The sequence below is a fragment of the Physella acuta genome, unplaced genomic scaffold, assembly GCF_028476545.2.
Source record: "Physella acuta isolate Inbredline_101_S28 unplaced genomic scaffold, ASM2847654v3 ptg000709l, whole genome shotgun sequence".
Taxonomy (NCBI): domain Eukaryota; kingdom Metazoa; phylum Mollusca; class Gastropoda; family Physidae; genus Physella; species Physella acuta.
The window spans coordinates 90,689-116,076 of NW_026732228.1; the positions used below are offsets into that span (position 1 = coordinate 90,689).

The following is a 25,388-nucleotide window of genomic DNA, read 5'->3' on the forward strand; positions in this document are numbered from 1 at the left end:
AGTCGCCATATTGATGTCTTGACACTAAAGTCGCCATATTGATGTCTAGACACTAAATTCGCCATATGGATGTCTAGGCACTAAATTCGCCATATGGATGTCTAGGCAATAAAGTCGTGATGTCTAGACACTAAATTCGCCATATGGATGTCTAGACACTAAATTCGCCATATTGATGTCTAGACACTAAATTCGCCATATGGATGTCTAGGCAATAAAGTCGTGATGTCTAGACACTAAAGTCGCCATATTGATGTCTTGACACTAAACTCGCCATATTGATGTCTAGACACTAAATCGCCATATTGATGTCTAGACACTGAAGTCGCCATATTGATGTCTAGACACTAAAGTCGCCATAGAAGCGTCTCCCCTGGCGTTGCAGACGATCCTGGTTTACGTTCGGTCAGGTCAAGATGACCTGTGGTCCCGCCCACAAGTTGCAGCTGTGGCGATTCGTGCAGAAGTTCCAGCTCCCACGGTACGTCAACAATTTCCGGAGCCGATGGTACGGCAACAATATCCGGAGCCGATGGTACGGCAACAATTTCCGGAGCCGATGGTACGGCAACAATTTCCGGAGCCGATGGTACGGCAACAATGTCCGGAGCCGATGATACGGCAACAATTTCCGGAGCCGATGGTACGGAAACAATGTCCGGAGCCGATGGTAAAGCAGCTCGCTCTGATGATACTTTCACAAACTCCGATGGTACTTTCACAAATTCCGATGGTACGGCAAGCTCCGATGGTACTTTCACAAACTCCGATGGTACGACAAGCTCCGATGGTTCGTGTTTATCATCCATTGCTGCCAAATTGTCCATGCTTAAAGTAACATCAAGGCTCACTTGGTCCACTTGTACTTTGGATGTATCACTTCCGCCCGAGGTAGTCTGGTCATCGCTCTGGTCAAGCATTTCTTTCTTGCGCAGAAGACGCGGCCCCATTAAAGCGATTAGCAGAGAGCCAATGGGGGCAGCGATGAGGATAGCTAGCACAGCAATGGTCAGCACCTGTTAGGGGAAATATGTCTTTACCTGTTAATCTGATAATCCTATATCTCTCTCTAATCAGGAGATTAAGTCTATGCAAGTATGATCTACCGTAAAGCTCACACACCTGCTTGCCGAGGATTACCAGGTCTGGCTTCCCTTGCTCCACGGCTGTGTCGTAGGCCACGCCCCCAATGGCTGCCTGTACAGTGGCCTTGGGGATCCAGGCCAAGGGCACGAAGATCCGCTCCCTCATGTTTAGATCTGTCCTTAGTACGGACAGGCCGGCGACCAGAAGACGAGTGGCCAGTCCAGCAAATAAGATGGCCACCCCGTAGCCTAGGCAAGATTTGGATGGTTAGGGTTCGATTCGTGTCTGGTCAAAGTAGTACAGTGGTTGACTGAAGCGTGACAGATGGATGTAGCACAGTGACAAATGGACGTGTCACATTGACAGATGGATGTAGCACAGTGACAGATGGATTTAGCACAGTGACAGATGGATGTGTCACATTGACAGACTGATGTATGACAGTGACAGACGCAGTACTCACCTACCGTGACAGACTTAAGGTTCTGCACGCTGACAGCAGCGCCGATGAAGCTGAACAACAACGGCATGAAAACCATCCAGAGAGCGGACATGACGTCTTCCACTGGATTCTATCAGAACAGTTTTAAACACATTGAAAGACATAAAAACTAGCACGAACCGATATCACCATCTTTTACCGTTTGGTGCCCTTGGCACACGGGTCAGAGTTCATCTGTTCCAACGACCACGCCATACATGACCGTACAGATGGGTAGAGTGGTCAGTGCTATGTCCAACTAACTTAAAACTGGTACCCACTAGAGCTGGGTGGACAAGAGAGTCGAACCCGGATCCAAATTTTATACTTTCTGTTTACCAGTCGTGAGCATTACAATCCGACCACGCCGTTCCAATATAAACAAGTCTTACTCATGTTTTTTTTTTAAAAAATACTATCTTCTGGTTAAAACTTAAAGTTTTCAAGTGTAGGGTTAATGCCCTCAAGTTACCTTTAACCCCTAGCATCTAGTTGAAATTAAAAAAATGTCAAGTGTAGGGTTAATGCCCTCAAGTTACCTTTAACCCCTGGTACTCCTGCCGCCATCTATATCCCGCCACAAAGGCCACAGCGAGACATCCGATTGGTCCACTTCCCGACCAATCAATTGCTTTGCTTCCAAAGATGGCCACCAGTCCAGCACTCACTAGCATGGCAGACCGGAAGAAGACACGACTTTGCTGTGGGGTTTAATTATGCTTTAATTAGCGTGTAATTAATCAACAGTTGCAAAGATTATTGAGTCTATCATCCTTTACAGCAGCACAAAAACTGTTGTTTAGAAATGTCTAAATGTCACATAAAAACCGATGGTTTAACGTCAATGAGCTCAGGGCTATATACAACCTGGGCCCAAAGTTTCGGTTCTATACCATTTGAATGGTCAGTGATAGTTTTAAACTTAACACACATCTCTGTGATATGTACCAAAACACAACATCGACCATGCACCACCAACATCCAGCAACAACACATCATTTACCCACACCACCAACCACACACTACCAACACACACCACCAGCCCACACACCACTAGCCAACACACCACAAACTTATTAAGCTTACACTAGATCTCTGTGGGATGTACCACAGCAAAACACCAACTACACACCCGTAACACACGCCGGCGATCACCTCGACTGGTCCTTTCAATGAGTTCCACACGACATCACCTACAAAACAGAATACACCAAACACTGTCTTGAATAAACTCGTTTTGTAAAGCAACTGTCAGGTCTAAACACGATGTTACAAAAATCATGTGACAGGTCTAAAAATGGTATTATAAACAAACGTCTTTATCTACCGAAATTGTACGGTGAAGCAAGCAGAATCATACACATGGGCTATTTTTGTGAAGAGATAGACCTAGATACGTAGTCTAGATGGTATACTTATGGTGTCAAGACGTTAGACTACTGTGAATGGTGATACATAAATGTAAGCATCTGGTGTTACTTTGTAAGAAAGTAGAAGAGTTACCTTTTGAGAAATTAACATCCAGTAGATAAGTTACCTTTTAAGAAAGCAACACCCAGTAGAAATGTTACCTTTTGAGAAAGCAACACGCAGTAGAGGAGCTACCTTTTAAGAAAGCAAGAAGTAGTAGACGAGTTACCTTTTGAGAAATTAACACCCAGTAGATAAGTTAACTTTTGAGAAAGCAACACGCAGTAGAGGAGCTACCTTTTAAGAAAGCAAGAAGTAGTAGACGAGTTACCTTTTGAGAAATTAACACCCAGTAGAAGAGTTACCTTTTGAGAAAGCAACACGCAGTAGAGGAGTTACCTTTTGAAAAATTAACACCCAGTAGATGAGTTACCTTATGAGAAATTAACACCCAGCAGATAAGTTACCTTTTGAGAAAGCAACACGCAGTAGAGGAGCTACCTTTTGAGAAAGCAAGAAGTAGTAGATGAGTTACCTTTTGAGAAATTAACACCCAGTAGAAGAGTTACCTTTTGAGAAGTTAACACCCAGCAGGACACCGAATCCTGTGATAGCCAGCACTGAGTCCAGCGAACAGGCTGCCAAGATCAAGGTCGGGATCCCCTTATCAAGGCCGTAGCCTCGTTGTGAGAGTGACAACATGGACGGCACGACCACGGCAGGGGACACCACTGACATCACAAACCTGGGTTAAAAAAGAATGATAGATTAAACACTGAACTGGACATGATGTGTTTACAAATACAAATCTAGCTCTGATATCAACACGTTCAGACGGGAGGTGAGGGCAATGTCCTGTTTACCCCAGCATGAAGGCCCATGTCCACGGTAAACCCAGCAGCACCCTGGCCATCACGCTGTCCACAACCAGCTCACACACGCTGGGCAGAAAGGCCAGCCTCAGTACCACGAAGGACAGTCGTCTGAGAGCCCCTGGGTCAAGGCTGAGTCCCGCCCTGGTCAGTATGACGGTCAAGGCCATTGACCTAAAAGGATATTTTAAATGTCACTTTATGATACAGAGTATATAATTAGGTAGTGCAAACGTCACATGTTATGATTTAGAAGATACGAAATGATATTGTAAATGTCACATGTTATGATTTAGAGTATATAATTAGGAAGTGCAAACGTCACATGTAATGATATAGATGATACAACAACTTTAAACTTGACTTACCTGGCATTTGATGACCACTGTGGGTTGATCTTCTCTGCTATGTCTATGTAGGTCACGTTCTTAAGAACAAACCCCACGATCAGCATCCCAATGAGGGGCGGGAACGGAGTCTGCTTGACCAGGTACCCTCCACACCAGGAGCAGACGAACAGGATAAACACGGGATAGAGGCTGCCGTTGGGGAGGACTTCCTTCTTCGTCACGGACCAGAGGGCCGCCCACCCCAGGGAGAACATGAGGACCACCATCAGGACCGCGCCCACTTTCCCTGAGGGCGGGCACAGACAGCCGTGGAGCAACTTCCGCAGACAGGAGGCGTCCCGGGGTAGGGGGTGGGCGGCGGCAGATACACGGGTGTGGCATGCGTGTATACATGTTGGTACCAGACACCCTGTTTTGTGAGGGCCCATGGCTGTGGAGATTCAAACAGTGAGCAGATACTGCATTCAATGATTGGTAAAGTTTGGCATTAAAACACACCAAAGTTTGATACAAGCAGACACAATCTTTGTGTCAGTTGTGAAATGATTTGTGTCTTCTGATTGGGACTAATGGCATGTGATTTGCGTCGCGTTGGTCTTTGTATATTTACATAGTCACCGCAATTCTAAAAGAAAACAATTAATGGATTTTTAAAATTATTTTCATACTATTCAATGTCAAGTGTTATTTTTAATTGCATCATTAGAGAAAAAAAAAAGTAAAAATACTGGATTCATAAATAATAATGTAAAATATAATTCAACTTAAAATATCTTTCTCAAAAACACGCCCCAGACCCTAATAACTAAAAAAAACATAAATCCACATAATTTCGATTCAAATAATAATCTGACAATCTATGATAAAGGACTATATTGTTTCAAAACAAATCTTCCGAGACTTGTTTTATTACAAGCTTTTATTTAACTTGTTCACTCTGTCTGTCTGTCTGTCTGTCGTCTGTCTTAATCCTAGATCAAAACGGGCTTTTCTAACCGATCAATTTCTCTGAAATTCGGCACTTGGGCGAAGACCCACTGACAATGCAATATGACATTAAATATTTGACTAAATTGAATGACTAATCAATTTTTTATGAATTCATTAAAATTTTCTGAAATTAGTAGGTAGTCTTATTCTACTATTCAGCACTATTAAACGCATGTTCATTTGGTGCGCAATAGTTTCTATTTATGCAACTCTATTGTATTAAAAATTTTAGGTATTGATATTTTTTTTCCACAGAAGACGTTTTAATAACAAACTTTTAATGTAATAATACACTAAAAGGAGAAATAAATGACATTTTTAAATATATCATAATATTCTACTAATTCAAATATCTTTAAAGAAAAGTGCATTTCTCAGGCTGATGATATTATGAATTTTCGAAAACACTAAATTTAATGCCCTGAAATTTCCCAAAAATGAATGTTTTGACCCGACCCACTATTTGAAAATTCTTATTAGATTTGTTTGTAGATCTGAAAATCGTTTAGCCGAGTACCCCAAAATATGGTATAAGGTTATGAATGTATTATTTATTGAGCTTAAAATACAATACTTTATGAATGTTGGAAATCCTACGATGAGGTTATTTTTTTCAAAATGGCCCCCGTTGTCAAAATTACCAAGATTTTCCAACCAAATTTTTAAAATGGAAACACATATGCGGATGTACTTTTAAAAAGCTGTAGAGAAAAAATGTTTTCTAACGAGTATAAAAAAAATATATTTTTTACCTGAGCCTACCCCCTTAAAGAAAATCATTTATTTTCTCCTTTTAGTGCATTATTACATAAAATCTTTTTATTAAATCGTTTTTACATATTTATTCAGTACTTTATAACTATCCAAAAACAACACTTGAGAATATAATTGATTACATTTTCAACTAAAATTGCGATTGACAAAATGTAAGCTCTACATTACTTATCGCAATGCTGTTTGTTATTTTTTTTTTTATATTACAGAAAATTTTTCTCTATAATGTAATAACTTGATGATTGTACTGGCTTAATGTAAACACAGTATTAAATTGAAATCCATTACTATTTTATCTGAAATTTTCTTTTACTTACCTGCATAAAAACTCGGTGGGTGCAAATACCAGTTATAAAGTGAGAAATGGTGAGGTTACCTACCCCTGTGTGCTAAAATAACCAAACAAAACGGACCAATCAGACAAGTGTATAAAAACTTTAGCCTTGAAGAAGTGAAGGTCAAGGTCAGGTTTTTGTATAGTATCCCATGTCAGATGAAAGGGAGGCCGTGATAAAGGGGGGGGGTGTCAGGTGGTTAACCAAGATCATTCTGTTTGCTTACAGTACACGTGTACCTAGTCACGTGATGGCAATATTAATTAGAGAGGCGGCTTTCATTAGACACACAAATCACTCACACAACTCACACACACACAACACACACAACTCACACACACAACTCACGGAGTGTAAATGAACTTTCAGTGAGGAATTTAATGGCAATGTTTATGTACGAACGAAAACTTGGTCCTAACTATTCTACAACTTTAGAAAGTCCTTTGCGACGTTACATCGTTAGGTAACAATTTAACACTGACATTTCTTCAGAAAATAAATAAACGACGGTACTACCTTAAATAATTAGTTACCAACGCTTCTAGAACATTCTGTGACCAGGCCAACTACTGGCGGAGTGGTATAACCAACTACTGACCAACTTCTGACCAACTACTGGCCAACTACTGGCCAACTACTAACCAACTTTTGGCCAACTACTGGCCAACTACTGGCGGAGTGGTATGACCAACTACTGACCAACTACTGACCAACTACTGGCCAACTACTGACCAACTACTGGCCAACTACTAGCCAACTACTTACCAACTACTGGCCAACTACTTGCCAATTACTGGCCAACTACCGACCAACTACTGACCAACTACTGACCAACTACTTACCAACTACTGGCCAACTACTTACCAACTACTAGCCAACTACTGGCCAACCACTGACCAACCACTGACCAACTACTGACCAACTACTGACCAACTACTGACCAACTACTAGCCAACTACTGACCAACTACTGACCAACTACTGACCAACTACTTACCAACTACTAGCCAACTACTGGCCAACTACTGACCAACTACTGACCAACTACTGACCAACTACTGACCAACTACTAGCCAACTACTGACCAACTACTGACCAACTACTGACCAACTACTAGCCAACTACTGACCAACTACTGACCAACTACTGACCAACTACTTACCAACTACTAGCCAACTACTGGCCAACTACTGACCAACTACTGACCTACTACTGACCAACTACTGACCAACTACTAGCCAACTACTGACCAACTACTGACCAACTACTGACCAACTACTAGCCAACTACTGGCCAATTACTGACCAACTACTAGCCAACTACTTACCAACTACTGACCAACTACTGACCAACTACTGACCAACTACTGGCCAACTACTGACCAACTACTGACCAACTACTGGCCAACTACTAACCAACTTTTGGCCAACTACTGGCCAATTACTGGCCGAGTGGTATTACCAATTACTCTGTATCAGCCAAACAGATTAATCTTAAATGAGGTAGATCAGAAAACTCGACTTTTAACTAAACTAAACTGTCGAACGATACCTCCTCAACTCCTCGTAACTGGTTAATTTCAAGACCAATGTTTAGCCTAAAAGATGTCGTGTTGTGCTATCTAGTTGTGTGAGATCTGGCCTCAAATATCGTGATTCAAGTCCGACTATCTTAAGGTGCCAATGTCCTGAATGTCGGGAGACACGTGATCACCAGGTAAACACGTCGGTGCCGGTATGTGCACGGGGTGCAGGTAGTGACAGAAACTTTGATTGGCATCAACTGTCACGAAGTTCTCCACGCATGAGTGGGTAAGTCCCAGCATTTGGATGGTATCCACAGCCTGAAGTGTGGATAGTGTGGATACATATTGCAATCATGCGTGACGACTGGGCGCGTGAATCGTGTTTTAGATAGCTGCAGAAGTTTTGTTCAGCTCAAGATTAGGTTGGTGCTGATACAGTGCCAGGTGTCAGGGGTCATTGACCCACCCAGGCCTGATACTGGACCCAGGTATGAGGTCAGTGACCTACACGGGTCTGATACTTGACCCAGGTCAACAGCCGCTGGGTTCGATACTGAACGTGAAACTGAACACACTGCTATTGACACAGCGTGTACGCGACATCACACAGGTCACGTTATAGGCTAACTACAGCTCTCGGTTTTACAGGCATATACGTAACTGTCCAGGCTCTACAATCATGGCTAAATATATTTTACAACTCTTTCTCGGGAGGCATTGAAAGTCTTGTTATAGTTACACACACACGCACAAGTGCACACACACAAAAAATATATTACTAAACTCTAACGTAGCACTAACTTCAGTCTAAATTTATCTTGTAGTTGACGGCATATTGCGACCTGGGAAAGCTGTTAACTTTTCGAATATCTCTGCCAAATGCCGATTGGCGATGTATGGAGCTAATGAATCATTAAACGCAAACGTATAAGAGTAAACATATAAGAGTAAACGTATACGAGTAAACGTACAAGAGTAAACGTATAACAGTAAACGTATAAGAGCAAACGTACAAGGGTAAACGTACAAGGGTAAACGTATAATTATTGCTTATAAATATATATATATATATATATATATATATATATATATATATATATATATATATATATATATATATATATATATATATATATATATATATATATGGTGGTGCTGCTGCCTATGTCTCCCCATAAACGTTCGGTAGAGGGAGGGGGGTCGTGCACATATTTGAGGGCATGGGGCGGATGAGGAGTAGAAAAAATGCTCACTTCCAAACCTATCGCAAACAATATTCAGCATATTGTTCTAACTCAATGTCGTAAGCTAAAAGTGATTTTAAAAATTTCCCTGTTGCCATGGTGATGGCGGCCATCTTTATTTTAATTAACTTACAGTGAAATAACTAGTAGATGGCTTATACGAATTGCAAACACACAAAAAACAAACAATTTACTTAGTTGTAGAGACACATTAAGTTCTTAATACTTCTCATAGAGTATTGTTGCAAATTATAAGTTAGTTTTTACAAATTTTTTTCCGTTACCACTAAACAAAACATCAATTTTTGTGCAAAGTGATAAATCAGTTCAACGGTAAAATAAATAATTGAAAAGGCCTTAAACCAGTTATATATATTATACAAAACAACTGAAGGACATTGGGTTCAGCTGAAATAATAATGAAGAATGTTTCTTCTAGGTTTATTTTTCAAAATGTTAAACAGAGAAAAAAATACAAACACGGACAAAAAGTTGCATTAAACTTGAAATTACAGGCTAGCAAAGCTAACACCAACGAGATTCAGAGCATGATATGGCATGCTGCTATACATACACTTGGTCGACAGATATTTGTTTTTTTTTTCTCTCTCTATGCACTTACTAAATGACGTTATTAGGCCGCTATCAAGGCATTTTCTAACTACATCAAAAAGTCTTAAACTTTATTTTTGTAAATAAATATCTCATGGTGAGTGTTTGCCCAACTAGAGCTCTGGCAAAAACAGATTTATATTATACTTGCTGTGGTGAATAGAAAAACAGCTTTATATTATACTTGCTGTGGTGAATAGAAAAACAGGTTTATATTACAGTTACTGTGGTGAATAGAAAAACAGCTTTATATCATACTTACTGTGTTGAATAGAAATAATTTTATGATGTAGTGTGCAGTAATAGTATAGTAAAAATTATTTATTTTTCATTTAGTGTAACCTTTTGTTAACACTGTATTATAACTGCAACATCATAAAGCTAGTATGCATAGACCACATATATTTGTAAAGTTTGTTATAACTGCAACACTGTAAAGCTAGCATGCATAGACCAATTATATTTGTAAAGTTTGTTCAAATCCAGGAAACTCTGAATCCAGTTGGGTACTTGTGCTGAATCCAGTTGGGTACTTGTGCTGAATCCAGTTGGGTACTTGTGCTGAATCCAGTTGGGTACTTGTGCTGAATCCAGTTGGGTACTTGTGCTGAATCCAGTTGGGTACTTGTGCTGAATCCAGTTGGGTACTTGTGCTGAATCCAGTTGGGTACTTGTGCTGAATCCAGTTGGGTACTTGTGCTGAATCCAGTTGGGTACTTGTGCTGAATCCAGTTGGGTACTTGTGCTGAATCCAGTTGGGTACTTGTGCTACATCTGTCGGATAAAAGTTCCAAAGTTACCAATCTGTACTACACTCGGCACATGTGCTGGGCAATGTACGAACTACTTTAGGAAGTTCTGGATCTAAGCTGGTTGCAGAACATCACGTGAGACATTGTCACCAACATGACAGTGTCACCAACGTGACAGTGTCACGCGGCATCACAAGCTCGGGTGATACCAGCTGCAGTAAGTCAGAATGCCACACCCACACACCCACACCCACACAACAACACGTGATCGTGAGAACCGATGACGTCAGCGTGACGTACACATGGTTAACTGCAGGGTCACCTGTACTCTATATTTGTATTGACAGGTGTCACCAGCTGCAGGGTGTTGCAGGTAGTGACTGAAAGGGTGGTCTGGTCTGATACATCACACATCAGTGTTATGGTTGTACCTTTATGGTTTTATGGTTAGGGTTATGGTAGGGTTATGGTTTTATGGTTAGGGTTATAGTAGGGTTATGGTTTTATGGTTAGGGTTATGGTAGAGTTATGGTTTTATGGTTAGAATTATGGTAAGGTTATGGTTTTATGGTTAGGGTTTTATGGTTAGGGTTGTGTTATGGATTGGTTTTATGGTTAGGTTATGGTTTTATAATTATGGTTTCATGGTTAGGGTTATGGTTAGGGTTATGGTTATGGTTAGGGTTATGGCTAGGGTTATGGTAGGGTTATGGTGTTATGGTTAGGATTATGGCTGGGGTTGTGGTTATGGTTTTACGGTTAATGTTACTGTTAGTGCAGTATTTGGCTGGAAGAAACCGGAAGTCATGGCTACAATTCCTTGGACTGAATGGTGGACAATAGAAAGTGTATGTGACGTCATGCATCATGATCAGTGTCCTAAAACGTGTTGACACATAAGACGTCACCAACATATGACATATTGGACATGTCACAAAGTCTGTTAATGAACTATTAACAGCTCATTAGTGTGTAATTCTTGACCTCGAAAAAAGACGACACTATCTTGCTGCTCAAGATGCTGTCGTTTCGTGAATGGAATTGTTGACATTACGTCTGTCCTTTTTACCTGTGCGCCATATTGTACTTTTAGATAAAGTCTCTGTTTGTCACCCAGTTATTTGTGACAACCACGGGTTGCCAGTGTGGCAACATCAGCTCTGCAGGACATCTACACATTGCAACCAACTTGAGCTGTTTGAAGTCCTTAAGCCTTTTGTTTTGTTTATGTTAACAGATTCAATTAACTGGCTCGTCCCGTTTTTATATCGACATAAATATTTCAAGGTTTGACAGAATCATAAAAACATGCTAAAACTGGCTTAAACATAAACATTTCAAGGTTTGATTTAGAAGGATAAAAACATGTAAAAACTTGCTTTCAATTGCTAGTTCTACAACGGAAGGTTTTACAGCTGATGATGAGATGCTATAACATGTTGTCAACATTTTGCTTCATTTCCCGTCTAGTCCCCCCCCCCCCCACCCCACCACACACACATACACCGCACACATTCTCCCCCACAATCTCACTAATAATCAACATTTTTAGCGACAGACTAAACCCCCCAGGTAATATCTCCACCATTGTCTACATAATGGTGACTATTAGTAAATAACTTAGCTTTCAAATTTGAATCTCCAAAATGAATACATTTATTGTGGATTTAGAGTAAGCTCCACCTAATGGGAGATAATATGTATCATGAAAGAGTTTATTTTAATGTTTAATGTAGTTTTAAAAGCGTGAGTTGGTAAAAGAGAAATCATGGAGTTGAATGTAGGCCTGACTTCAATTAGGCCTGTCTGACTGATCTGACGTCACAACCTAGGTCTGAGTGTTACAAATACCTTCGGCCGAACTTTCTGGCCAGATTTAGCAGCTGGCTGAGTAAGGTCAAAATAATTTGTTGGAATTTTATATATTTTAAATCGTTAAGTGTTCATTTAATTATTTAATTAAATAGGTAAGTGTTCATTTAGTAATTGAATTAAATCGGTAAGTGTTCATTTAATTTTTAATTAAATCCTTAAGTGTTCATTTAGTAATTTAATTAAATCAGTAAGTGTTCATTTAATTATTTAATTAAATCGGTAAGTGTTCATTTAATTATTATAATTAAATCGGTAAGTGTTCATTTAATTTTTAATTAAATCCTTAAGTGTTTATTTAGTAATTTAATTAAATCGGTAAGTATTCATTTAATTATTTAATTAAATCGGTAAGTGTTCATTTAATTATTTAATTAAATCGGTAAGTGTTCATTTAATTATTTGATTAAATCGTTAAGTGTTCATTTAATTATTTAATTAAATCGGTAAGTGTTCATTTAATTTTTTAATTAAATCGTTAAGTGTTCATTTAATCATTTAATTAAATCAGTAAGTGTTCATTTAATTATTTAATTAAATCGTTAAGTGTTCATTTAATTATTTAATTAAATCGGTAAGTATTCATTTAATTATTTAATTAAATCGGTAAGTGATCATTTAATTATTCAATTAAATAAAAACAAGCATGATAGTAGTTTATGCAAACATATATAAATCTATATCTACTATACGGTTGGTTGGTAGAGCGCTAAACTGCAAGTTAAAGGTCTCTAATCCGAGATTCGAACTTAAGTCGCCATTCAACCATTCAAATAAGGGGGAAAACTGCAGTTCTAAATTTATTTTAAGAAAATGGAATTGTCTCCTCTATCAGCCAGAAATGCAGGTTTATTGAGACTAAAATAAAAAGCTTTAGTCACTTGAAGTCGGTGTTTCCTTTAGACTTTATTTTCTCCTGGTATCTGGCATTTGAAACTTTTTTGGGAGGGGAGCTGACTAAAGTTTCCAGCGGGGGGGGGGGGGGGGGGGGAAGGGGACGAACGGGACACTGTAATATATATATATATATATATATATATATATATATATATATATATATATATATATATATATATATATATATATATATATATGTGTGTGTGTGTGTGTGTGTGTGTGTGTGTGACGTGTATTTTGTGTGATGTATATTTTGTGTGTTGTGTATTTTGTCTATTGTATATTTTGTGTGTTGTTATTTTGTGTTAAGTGTATTTTGTGTGATTATTATTTTGAAAAAAAATTGTAACTTTTAGCAGCCACAGGGTTTTGTACATATCTTTTATTATAGGCGGTTTAATTTTCACACCTATTTGACATTGTGTAGAATAAATTTTAAAATATTTTTTTCTGTTATCTACACGATTATCGTCTATTTTTACTTTCTCGTATATACGAAGTATAGAGAAAGTATTGTAATCGTGCAAAAAAAAAAAAAAAATCGAGATTTTTACAAATCTCGACGTTTTACATCTCACTGATACGGAAAAACATAATTTTGCAATCTTGTCCGTATGTCTGTGTGTCTGTCTGTGTGTCTGTCTGTCTGTCCGTGTGTAAACACGATAACTTGAGTACCGTTACAGCTAGGTTGATGAAATTTCATATATAAGTATTTTATCAAAATCGTAGATCCGTATCAACTTCTGATAACCGGAAGTGGTACTTTTCCTACTTTGTAATTTTCAAAAGCCTATAACTTGAGTACTATTTCAGATAGATAAACAAAATTTCACATGTAAGTAAAAGATCTAATTCTCTACCTTCTGTTAAATTTTGAGTCATTTCCGTTGAACGGAAGTAGTAATTTACGCTACTTCCGATTTCTCAAAAAACTAATGTAAATTTTTAAAGTACTAATAATATTTCGCACTATTATGCGCTTTTTTATTTAGCGTTCACTTGGAGTGCAATTCTTTTGTCTACGAGATTTTATTCTATTTTTAAAACTTTAAGTATTTAAAATGGATTAAAAATCATGTCTATAGCCCGAGTTCCCATCCCCTGTTATTTTAAATAAAAATATTCGAGAAAGTTTAGGGGAGATCACTCCCGGTTTATTTTATGTAATATAAGAACTGGGGAAATTGAAAGTTGAAATTCCTGACGCAGTTATATCCCATTGTGTAGGTATAATTAATAAGTGGTTAGACGTGTTAATTTTTATTAATGTTCACATTATTTGAAAACCGTTTAGTATAAATTTTAAAGGAATTTTTATTTTTTATATTATCCATATATTTTCTTTGTTTAGTATTTTGTGTAGTCAAAGAACTAGTGTTTCTTCCATACTAATTTTTCCGGGGGGGGGGGGGGGGGGTCGACATCATTCGGGGGGGGGGGGGGGGGGGGGCGGACACTAGTAAAGGTGTATGTTTACTATATGATTCCATCTCGTTCGGGGGGGGGGGGCGGTAGACATTCTTCAGGGGCGGGGGGGGGGGGCGAAGAGATGCCTGGAAGAAACGCAAAGAACGGAGGAAATTAAAAGTTGAAGTTCCTGAGAATCAGGTATTTTTCTAGGTGCCTACGACACCTGAGCTAATATCAACTTTTGTCGCATCTGCAAGTGGTCGATCTAATTCAAGCATTTTAAAAAATGTACAGTTTATATAAGGCCGCGGTTAGTCTAAGTCAGTTTTCGGTCACTGTGAACTCCATTATTGAGATGACTCAAATTTTCCCGATAAAAACAGAGTAAACAGGACACTTGTGAGTAACAAACGAACCAAACATCGCCCACTTTGTTTTTATAGATATAGATTTACTTTACGTATGTTTGTAGAGGATTTACTGTAAAGATCATAAACGATCGGGAGAATTATTTTGAAATGTTTTATTATTTTTTTATGTGTAGCGTTTGTTGCAATTTGAGATACCACCCACATGAGACCGTAGTCAGTGTGCGGGCTGGTTTCAAAGTTGGCAGTTGAGGTTGACGTGGTAAGTATTGTTAGTATTGTTCTTACTATTTGTTATCGCGATAATTAAAATAAATGATAGGCTAAGCATTGCTTCAAAATAATAAGCGTTGAATACAATAGTGGGGTGGGAAAGTGGAGGAAGGCAAGTTTGCTCACAGATCGCACCTCTGTGCTAATGATGATTGTTAGCAAACTTCTTGAAGTGTTAATTTAAGATTGTAGCTGGTCTCAGTGGCGTAGCGAGGTCGGGTGTTACCCGGTGCGGCACTTAATGGTGTCACCCCCAGAGGACAAACTTTCAATTTTCGATTTGCACCCCCCCCCCCCCATCAAACTCTCGATTTGCACCCCCCCCCCTCTTAATCTTTCGATTTGCACACCCCTCAAACTTTCGATTTGCACCCCCCTCCCGTTCCACCCTTGTCGGGCTTTGTCAAATTTGCTCTTAAAAGACCTTTTAACACTCGAATTAATCACTTAATTAAGTGGAATTATCATTTTCTCTACATATTTTGCTATTTTTTGCCTTGGTGTCATCCCCCCCCCCCCCCCAAATGGTGTAACCCGGTGCGTTCCGCCCCCCCCCCCCTCGCTACGCCACTGGCTGGTCTATATTCAATATTTACTCAATCTTTTACCAACAAATGCAAGTGTCAATCGCAGTCAATTTCAGCCCTCGTAGGGAACATGGAGGCCGACAAATATTTGACCCAAATGGCCGAGTGAAATGTAGAATCTAAGCGAAATATAAGTATCCTGTATAGCGTAGATTTACCCTAAAACATGCAACCATTTTCCGCGGCAATCAGTTGTTATATAAGGGGCTAGGGCCTTGGGTTAGTCTTAACCACCTTTCGAGAATTTCCAGATTGTGTCTCTCACCCCCCATCCCACCACCGCCCCCACTCATCCCACACACAATGTCCGGGTAGGTGATGCAGTCTGCAGTTCCATAAAGTTAAATTGGATGTTGAATAACTTTAAATTTTGTAATTTTTGTAATTTGTTATTATTTTATTTATTTATTTATTTTTGTAATTCTACCGTCAAGGTCTCAAAGGACTTTTTCTGATTTTGAGTTTTTTAAAAAGTTAAATATTATACAAATATTATATATACGAGAAAAATGGCCCGTTGAGGAAGGGTACAACGGGCGCTAGGCTGATAGTGCTGTCTCTTTTCTCTAAACTAAAACCAACCCACCCCCCACCCCCCACCCCCACCACCCCCACCACCCCACCCCCCCCCCCCCCACCGCCCCCCCTGGGGTGCTGTTTGCCTGGTTTGATTAGATCACTGTTTAAAACGAACGTATGCACCATAGCGCTCACAATATAGTCGAGGCGCTAAAAAGCACAATGTCGGAGCACTGGCAGACGAAGCTGAAAGTGAACGACTATAAAAACCCTATCTTATCCATAGTCTATCGAACTGTTTAACATGAACAAAGGCGCCATATCAATCATGAGACAGCTTGGGGCGTCAAAACGGAAACTGCCAGGGCGTTGGATGACGCGCCTGATTCAATTTAGTGAAATACTTTAAAACCCCTTCTTGTCTATAGTCTATCGCATTGTTTAAAACGAACGTAGGTGCCATAGCGCTCAACGGAAAGCCCAGGCGCCAAATTATACCCTGCCGGGGCGCGGCCCTTCGGAATTGAATCCTCCCCAGTAGTATTCTCAAAAACAAAGTATCAAGGCGATCGAATGAAAGATGTAGAAATGCATAAAAGTCAAGCAAACCCACAAACACACACACATAATTGTATGTATATGTATATATATATATATATATATATATATATATATATATATATATATATATATATATATATAATTTTTTTACGGAGGGGGGGGTGACACCATTAAGTGCCTCACCGGGTGACACCCGACCTCGCTACGCCACTGATACCAGATACGTATATGATGTTTTTATGCTAGCGAAGAATTTATTGATTAAAAGCCATTGTTTGAATAGTTTGCTTGATACAAGAGAATTGATGTTTTTATGCTAGGGGTTGTGTTTCTAGTTTTATTCTACGGGTTGAATTGATTGATTAAGCTAAGGTTGAATAGATATTGTTCTTTCGCTAAATAAAAACATTTGGAACTTTATTTTCTGTGTGAGGAAATAATCATTTGACCTTGATGTATATTTTAGCATAGATCGCACATCTAATATCAAAGAAAAGGTCGGGTTTGATGCAATCTAAAATGTCCTACAACGGTTTGAGATTCCCTGTCGCTTCTATTGTTACCTTCTTGTTGGCTTTAAGACTGAGCGACGTACATGGTAAGTGTTAGCTGGTTGAGTGGACTTGACATCTATATGTATATATATATATATATATATATATATATATATATATATATATATATATATATATATATATATATATATTATACACATTCATGAAGAGATAAGTAATTAAAAAAGAGAGAGAACATGAGTGACTGAGATAAGAACGAGAGAGAGAGAGAGAAAGAGATAGAGAGAGACAGAGAGAGACAGAGAGAGAGAGAAAAGGAAGATGAATCAAGAAACAATATTCATCCATTCACCATTCCAGCTCAGTGTACAATGGTGCAGTACGACGGCCAAGGAGTAGAATCTACCGAATACCCTGAGACAATTTCGGACATAGAATATGATAAGGTTTGTGTTTGTGTTTGTGTTTGTTGTGTTTTCTTTTGTCGACCTTGATCCCCCCCCCCAAACACACACACAAGCACACCACCATCACCACCTACACTGTCACCAAAATATTCAGACCACTACTTTAAACAAAATTAGGGTTTAGTTTCTGACGTCACACTTTCTTGACCCACATTCCCCCGTGAAGTCTGCAATGTACGGTTTCCAAAAACCCCTTGTGTAACTTCAAATGGCGGATCCAGAATTGTGACGTCATTTCTGATCAATCTCTTGGGGTGGGTGGGAGATTGAATTTTCAACTTATTGAATATTATTTGGTGGGACCAATTCTTTATTATCTTCTGCTAGGGTTAGTAGGTTTGGCCGGTGTGGGTGTGGGTGTGGGTATGGTGTGGGTGTGGGTGTGGTGTGGGTGTGGGTGTGGGGCAAGTTTGACGTAAAATGACACTAAACAAAAGAAGTGGCGTAGCGAGGTCGGGTGTCAACTGGTGCGGCACTAAATGGTGTCATCCCCCAGAGGCGTAGCGACCCTTCCCGGGGACAAACTTTTAATTTTCGATTTGCACCCCCCCCCCTTTCACACTTTCGATTTGCATCCCCTCCCTCAAACTTTCGATTTGCAACCCCCCTCAAACTTTCGATATGCCCCCCCCTTTTCCCACCCCCCCCCCCTCAAACTTTCGATTTGCACCTCTTAAAAGACTATTTGACACTCGAATTAATCACTTAATTAAGTGGAATTATAATTTTTCTCTATATATTTTGCTATTTTTTGCGTTGGTGTCACCCGGAGCGGTTCGCACCCCCAGCTCCCCCCATCCCTCGCTACGCCTCTGAACTAAAGTATTCCGTTTAACGTTTTAGTGAAAAAAGTACGCTTGCATAAAACTAAAGAAGCATACACATACACATTCTACTTCTGTACCTCACAAATCTCATTACACCTTTTATTTCCTGCTGTAAGTAGCAAATCTCATTACACCTTTTATTTCCTGCTGTAAGTAGCAAATCTCAAGAATTTATATGGACAGTTTAGAAAGAGATGATTATAAAAGTAACAGGACGGTGAAAGTGTTTTAACTCTCACAGGATAAGTGCTTTAACTCTCACAGGATAAGTGTTTTAACTCTCACAGGATAAGTGTTTTAACTCTCACAGGATAAGTGTTTTAACTCTCACAGGATAAGTTCTTTAACTCTCACAGGATAAGTGTTTTAACTCTTCAGGATAAGTGCTTTAACTTCTGCTTGATGACCAGTGACTGTGTGATGGCCGGTTTCTATGACGACGGCATTTGTTACTACAGCTCTACTGCAATAGCAATGTACAGTGATCCGAGCTTCTTAACGGCCATCAAAGTGTGTCAAACTAGTGAGTGCATGTCTGTTTTTACGCTGGGTAGGGTGGTACTCCCCACCCCCCACTCCTTACTTAATTGTAATGTCTTAATGCCACAGCTAATTTCTTTACGTCATTTTCGAATATATATATATATATATATATATATATATATATATATATATATATATATATATATATATATATATATATATATATATATATATATATATGTGTGTGTGTGTGTGTGTGTGTGTGTGTACCGTCATGTTTACGCCACTGACATGGTTCCAAGGAGTAGGCACCCCTCGTCCTAGGCACGTCCACCGGAACCACCACACCCCCCCCCCACACACACACGCACTCACTTATACACACAATTTTGGAGTAAATTGAAAAGTAAAATGTCAAGTAACTATAAAATTAAACCAAATACCCCCCATCCCACCAAAAACACACAGCAATCAATGCTTATCTTTTATTTTAAACTCATTGCTCGGATGATAATTTACTGCAGGCCAAGCGTAAAGCGTAGCAGAATCTGAATATTGTATTTCCAGCAACCTATTCATCTCTAATGTTGAATTCTACCAAATCAGATTATAGTTGATGTTAAGCTACAAACGTATATAATTATTTTTAAAATTTTGTTTTCAGCTACTTCGACAACTACAACAACCACAACAACCACCCCAACTACAACAACCACAACAACCACCCCAACTACAACAACCACCCCAACTACAACAACCACCCCAACTACAACAACCACAACAACCACCCCAACTACAACAACCACAACAACCACCCCAACTACAACAACCACAACAACCACCCCAACTACAACCAACCCAACTACAACAACCGACCCAACTACAACAACCAACCCAACTACAACAACCAACCCAACTACAACAACCACAACAACCAACCCAACTACAACAACCACTAAAGCAGCAACTATAGGAGCTGTACGGAAATGTCGTAAACACTAATGGTAAATTTTTTACAAGCTTTTATTGAACTACTCTGTCTAGTGTACTTGTCTCCCCGTGTGAGAAACATTAGCAGTTATTTTAGAACAGTGAGAAACATCAGCAGTTATTTTAGAGCAGTGAGAAACATCAGCAGTTATTTTAGAACAGTGAGAAACATCAGCAGTTAGTTTAGAACAGTGGTTCTTAACCTTTTGAAGTTACTGAACCTACCCGTTTCGTTTGCGGTTAACTAAACCCTTCTCCAAAACGTCCACCACCCGCACTGACAAAATCCGATCCTGAATCATAAAAGTCGGGTTTGTGTCTTGACCTCCTTAGAACCCCTGAGACTGACTCAACGAACCCTCAAGGTTCAATCGAACCCCGGTTAAGAGCCACTGGTTTAGACCTTAGCCTTTTTGGTGCTAGAGATTCAGGGCGAAAAACGTCCCTTTTCTGATGGGATGTTATACAATAAGATTTTTTTTTAATAATTAAACGTTACAGTAAAAGAAAAGGTAGGAGAGTTGGAGGTGGGGGAAAGGTGTTTTGTTGTGATGATGTCTTTATGAGACAGTGAGGCAGACAGTTTGTACACAAGGCAAACTTTGTACCAAAGTTAAGGAAATAATGTCTGTGTACACATATATGTGTATATGTAGGCGTACATATATGTACATATGAACACAACTATATATATATATATATATATATATATATATATATATATATATATATATATATATATATATATATATATATATATATATATATATAACATGAAACATTTCTATTTGTTCCAGTAAAAAGTATACGTGTGCTATCAATTGGATGCCTTTAGGATCGGTTTACAGCGGTAAAATGTGTTCACCAATAATCCATCAAAACAAACGGATTAAGCCTTCTGCTTTTGTGGAATACTGGGGATGAGAAATAATTTTTAAGTTATTTTAGTCTTTTAAAAAAAAAGTTTTATTTAGCATACAGAGTTTGTATGACGTCAAAAGTGCTTTCACGGTCTGTTTTGGTCTATTGAAAGGAATGATCTGTTGCTACTGTTATTTGCATAGAGATTGATGCTTTTTACTACACGCTATTATTTAACTTGCTTCGTCGTCTGTCTGTCGTGCTTTGGTCTGTCGTCCGTCATGGTTCAAAACTGATGAGCGAAACTTTGACAACTCCCACGTGTTAAATTCTTCATAACTTGGCACTTGAGTCTTGATCCAATGACAATGTGAAATCAATTTGACTTACTTCAATGCTTAATTAATGTTTAAATAATTATTCAAAATCTTCTATGTACAGTACTATTTTCCGAGCTAATACACGCACACTGTGGTTATTTGATGTGCAATTTTTTCTAGTAGTGAAAATCTACTGTTTAATTTTTTTTTAAGTATTGAAAAATATTAAATAAAACAAGTGTATAAATAACATGTTTTTTAAAAAAAAAATAATAATCCACTAAAAAAGCATAATAAACGATTTAATAACAATCTGTTATGTAATAATTCACTAAAAGGAGAAAATAAACTACTGTTTAAATTACTAAAAAGAAAAGCGCTTTTATTTTTATTTATTTAAGTAGTAGTTAATTATTATATTTAAAGGAAAGAATTTATTTTCTCCTTTTTAGTGGATTATTACATAAAAACTTGTTAATAAAACGTTTTTTATGCATTTATTGTTCAGTAATTTAAAAAAATTGTATACGATGAAGTTGAAGGATTAAAAACTATTTCTCACCAAATGAACATTAGAAATGCGCTACAACAGTACGATAAATAGTACTTTATATGAGAAATTTTAAATAAGCCATAAAATATAATAAGCCAAGCAATTAAGTCAAATTTGATGTTAAATTGCATTGTCATTGGGTCTTGGCCTAAGTTTGAAACGAATCGGTATGTTAAAAGTGATCGAAATTCGCTCGGCAGTTTCGATCTATGACTACATAACGACAGAAGTTAAATAAAAGCTTATATAAGGTAGAAAATAAATGATTTATAATAATACACATCGATTTAAATTGCAAATAAAGAAAAGCGTCGATCACTGAAGCTATATTATCAATTAAATACCTGAAATAAAATTTCAAAAGTGAACTACTACTACGCTTTTCTTTTTAGTTCGTTAAATAGTGTTGCATTATTAGATATTTAAAGAAAATCATTAAGTGCATTTTTATATAAAATCTTGTTATTAAAACATTTTTTATTGATTTTTTAAACTTTCAAATTCAGTTGCATTGTTTTCTTGGGTTGGATTTTTTAATCAATAAAATTAAAAAAAAAACCGAAATCCCAATTCTTTTGTTTTTTTATGTTCAAGCACTTGAGTGTGTCTGTAAGCAAGGAAGTAAAACATTGAGTGGATTTTATTTTTGCTTCTCTTGTGTTTATAAGAGAGAGATGGTATGCGCATACTTCTCACATGGCACTACATCAACAGCAAACCACAACAAAATCACAATACAAATCTAAAAAATATACCATACCAAACCACAACAAAATCACAATACAAATCTAAAAAATATACCATACCAAACCACAACAAAATCACAATACAAATCTAAAAAATATACCATACCAAACCACAACAAAATCACAATACAAATCTAAACAACCACAGCAAAACACAACAAAATCACAATACAAATCTAAACGAAATGATGTCACATACACAATGCCTGACATATAAACACTACACTATTAAGGTCATTAAGTTAAACACAACCATGTTTTTGTTTTCTTTTTCTACAAAACTCTACCAAGAAAAGAGGCAATCTATTAAAGATTTACAACGAACGATGTACTCCCACACTTAAAAGGGCAATAAGAAGATGGTAGAAGACGCGTTACATTTAACATTCAGAGGAAACTTCATTCACACCACCTAGTAATACATCAAATACAAAACTGTTGAATTTTTAAATTTATTTTTTGTTTTAATTGCCTCAGACGTTACATTTACATCATCAGATTGCCTTGCCATGTTCGATTTAGTATTACAGTTTGCGCAATCGGCTTGTGAGGATTGATTTACAATTACCGTAGGCCTGATACTTGCATGTTATCAATACACATTCTACCTTCCCTCAACATCCTACCTCCCCTTAACATCCTACCTCCCATTAACATCCTACCTCCCCTCAACATCCTACCTCCAATTAACATCCTACCTCCACTTAATATCCTACCTCCCCTTAACATCCTACCTCCCCTTAAAATCCTACCTCCCCTCAACATCCTACCTCCAATTAACATCCTACCTCCACTTAATATCCTACCTCCCCTTAACATCCTACCTCCCCTTAAAATCCTACCTCCCCTCAACATCCTACCTCCCCTTAACATCCTACCTCCCCTTAACATCCTACCTCCCCTCAACATCCTACCTCCCCTTAACATCCTATCTCCCCTTGAAATCCTACCCCCGCCTTAACATCCTACCCCCCTTAACATCCTACCTCCCCTCAACATCCTACCTCCCCTTAAAATCCTACCTCCCCTTAAAATTCTACCCCCTTCTCAACATCCTACTTCCCCTTAACATTCTACCTCCCCTTAACATCCTACCTCCCATTAACATCCTACCTCCCCTCAACATCCTACCTCCCCTTAACATCCTACCTCCCCTTAACATCCTACCTCCCCTTAACATCCACACCTCCCCTTAACATCCACATCTCCCCTTAAAATCCTACCCCCCTTAACATCCGACCTCCCATCAACATCCTACCTCCCGTTAACGTCCTACCGCCCCTTGACATCCACACATCCCCTTAACATCCTACCTCCCCTTAACATCCTACCTCCCCTTAACATCCACACCTCTCCTTAACATCCACACCTCCCCTTAACATCCACACCTCCCCTCAACATCCTACCTCCCCTTAACGTCCTACCGCCCCTTAAAATCCTACCTCCCCTCAACATCCTACCTCCCCTTAACATCCTACCTCCCCTTAATATCCTACCTCCCCTTAACATCCTATCTCCCCTTGAAATCCTACCCCCCCCCCCTTAACATCCTACCCCCCTTAACATCCTACCTCCCCTCAACATCCTACCTCCCCTTAAAATCCTACCTCCCCTCAACATCCTACTTCCCCTTAACATCCTACCTCCCCTTAACATCCTACCTCCCATTAACATCCTACCTCCCCTCAACATCCTACCTCCCCTTAACATCCTACCTCCCCTTAACATCCTACCTCCCCTTAACATCCACACCTCCCCTTAACATCCACACCTCCCCTTAACATCCACATCTCCCCTTAAAATCCTACCCCCCTTAACATCCTACCTCCCCTCAACATCCTACCTCCCCTTAACGTCCTACCGCCCCTTAACATCCACACCTCCCCTTAACATCCTACCTCCCCTTAACATCCACACCTCTCCTTAACATCCACACCTCCCCTTAACATCCACACCTCCCCTTAACATCCTACCTCCGCTTAACATCCTACCTCCCCTTAACATCCTACCTCCCCTCAACATCCTACCTCCGCTTAACATCCTACCTCCCCTTAACATCCTACCTCCCCTTAACATCCTACCTCCCCACAACATCCTACCTCCCCTCAACATCCTACCTCCACTTAACATCCTACCTCTCCTTAACATCCACACCTTACCTTAACATCCTACCTCCCCTTAACAAACCTGTGAGCCAGTATTACCTCCTGCACTAGCGACAGCTTGTATCATTTCTCGCTATACTGGACATGCTTGACTCTACTTGACTGGTCGAAGTTTCATCTCGCTCGCCCCCCCCCCCCCCCCACTGCCGTAGTCCCCTCTACTGGACATGCTTGACTCTTCTTGATTGGTCGAAGTTTCATCTCGCTCGCCCCACACACACACACTGCCGTAGTCCCCTCTACTGGACATGCTTGACCTTACTTGACTGGCCAAAGTTTCATATCGCCCCTCCCCCCCCCCACTGCCGTAGTCCCCTCTACTGGACATGCTTGACTCTACTTGACTGGTCAAAGTTTCATCTCGCTCGCCCCCCCCCCCCCCCCACTGCCGTAGTCCCCTCTACTGGACATGCTTGACCCTACTTGACTGGCCAAAGTTTCATCTCGCCCCTCCCCCCCCCCACACTGCCGTAGTCCCCTCTACTGGACATGCTTGACCCTTGACTGGTCGAAGTTTCATCTCGCTCGCCCCCCCCCCCAC

The 25,388-nt window shown here is 39.2% G+C and overlaps 2 protein-coding genes across 3 annotated transcripts; one reads left to right on the top strand and one right to left on the bottom strand.

The window, feature by feature from the left end:
* Positions 1 to 347: 347 nt before the first annotated feature.
* LOC131949681 (sodium/hydrogen exchanger 9B2-like) lies at positions 348 to 4,627 on the bottom strand. The gene is made up of 8 exons (XM_059311540.1): positions 4,218 to 4,627; positions 3,841 to 4,023; positions 3,547 to 3,722; positions 2,654 to 2,760; positions 2,107 to 2,268; positions 1,550 to 1,658; positions 1,123 to 1,334; positions 348 to 1,016 (listed from the first exon to the last, which is right to left on the bottom strand). The coding sequence occupies exons 1-8, from the start codon at positions 4,625 to 4,627 to the stop codon at positions 348 to 350; spliced, it is 2,028 nt and encodes a 675-aa protein (XP_059167523.1).
* Positions 4,628 to 15,156: 10,529 nt separating this feature from the next.
* Positions 15,157 to 22,454, top strand: LOC131949657 (integumentary mucin C.1). Of its 2 annotated transcripts, none has more exons than XM_059311506.1 (6): positions 15,157 to 15,242; positions 17,392 to 17,518; positions 17,796 to 17,881; positions 19,108 to 19,252; positions 19,877 to 20,216; positions 21,000 to 22,454. In XM_059311506.1, the coding sequence occupies exons 2-5, from the start codon at positions 17,428 to 17,430 to the stop codon at positions 20,212 to 20,214; spliced, it is 660 nt and encodes a 219-aa protein (XP_059167489.1). In that variant the 5' UTR covers positions 15,157 to 15,242; positions 17,392 to 17,427; the 3' UTR covers positions 20,215 to 20,216; positions 21,000 to 22,454. The 2 variants fall into 2 exon arrangements, with proteins under 2 accessions (XP_059167489.1, XP_059167486.1); XM_059311503.1 differs by having other exon boundaries at positions 15,163 to 15,242; positions 17,387 to 17,518.
* The last annotated feature ends 2,934 nt before the right edge of the window (positions 22,455 to 25,388 follow it).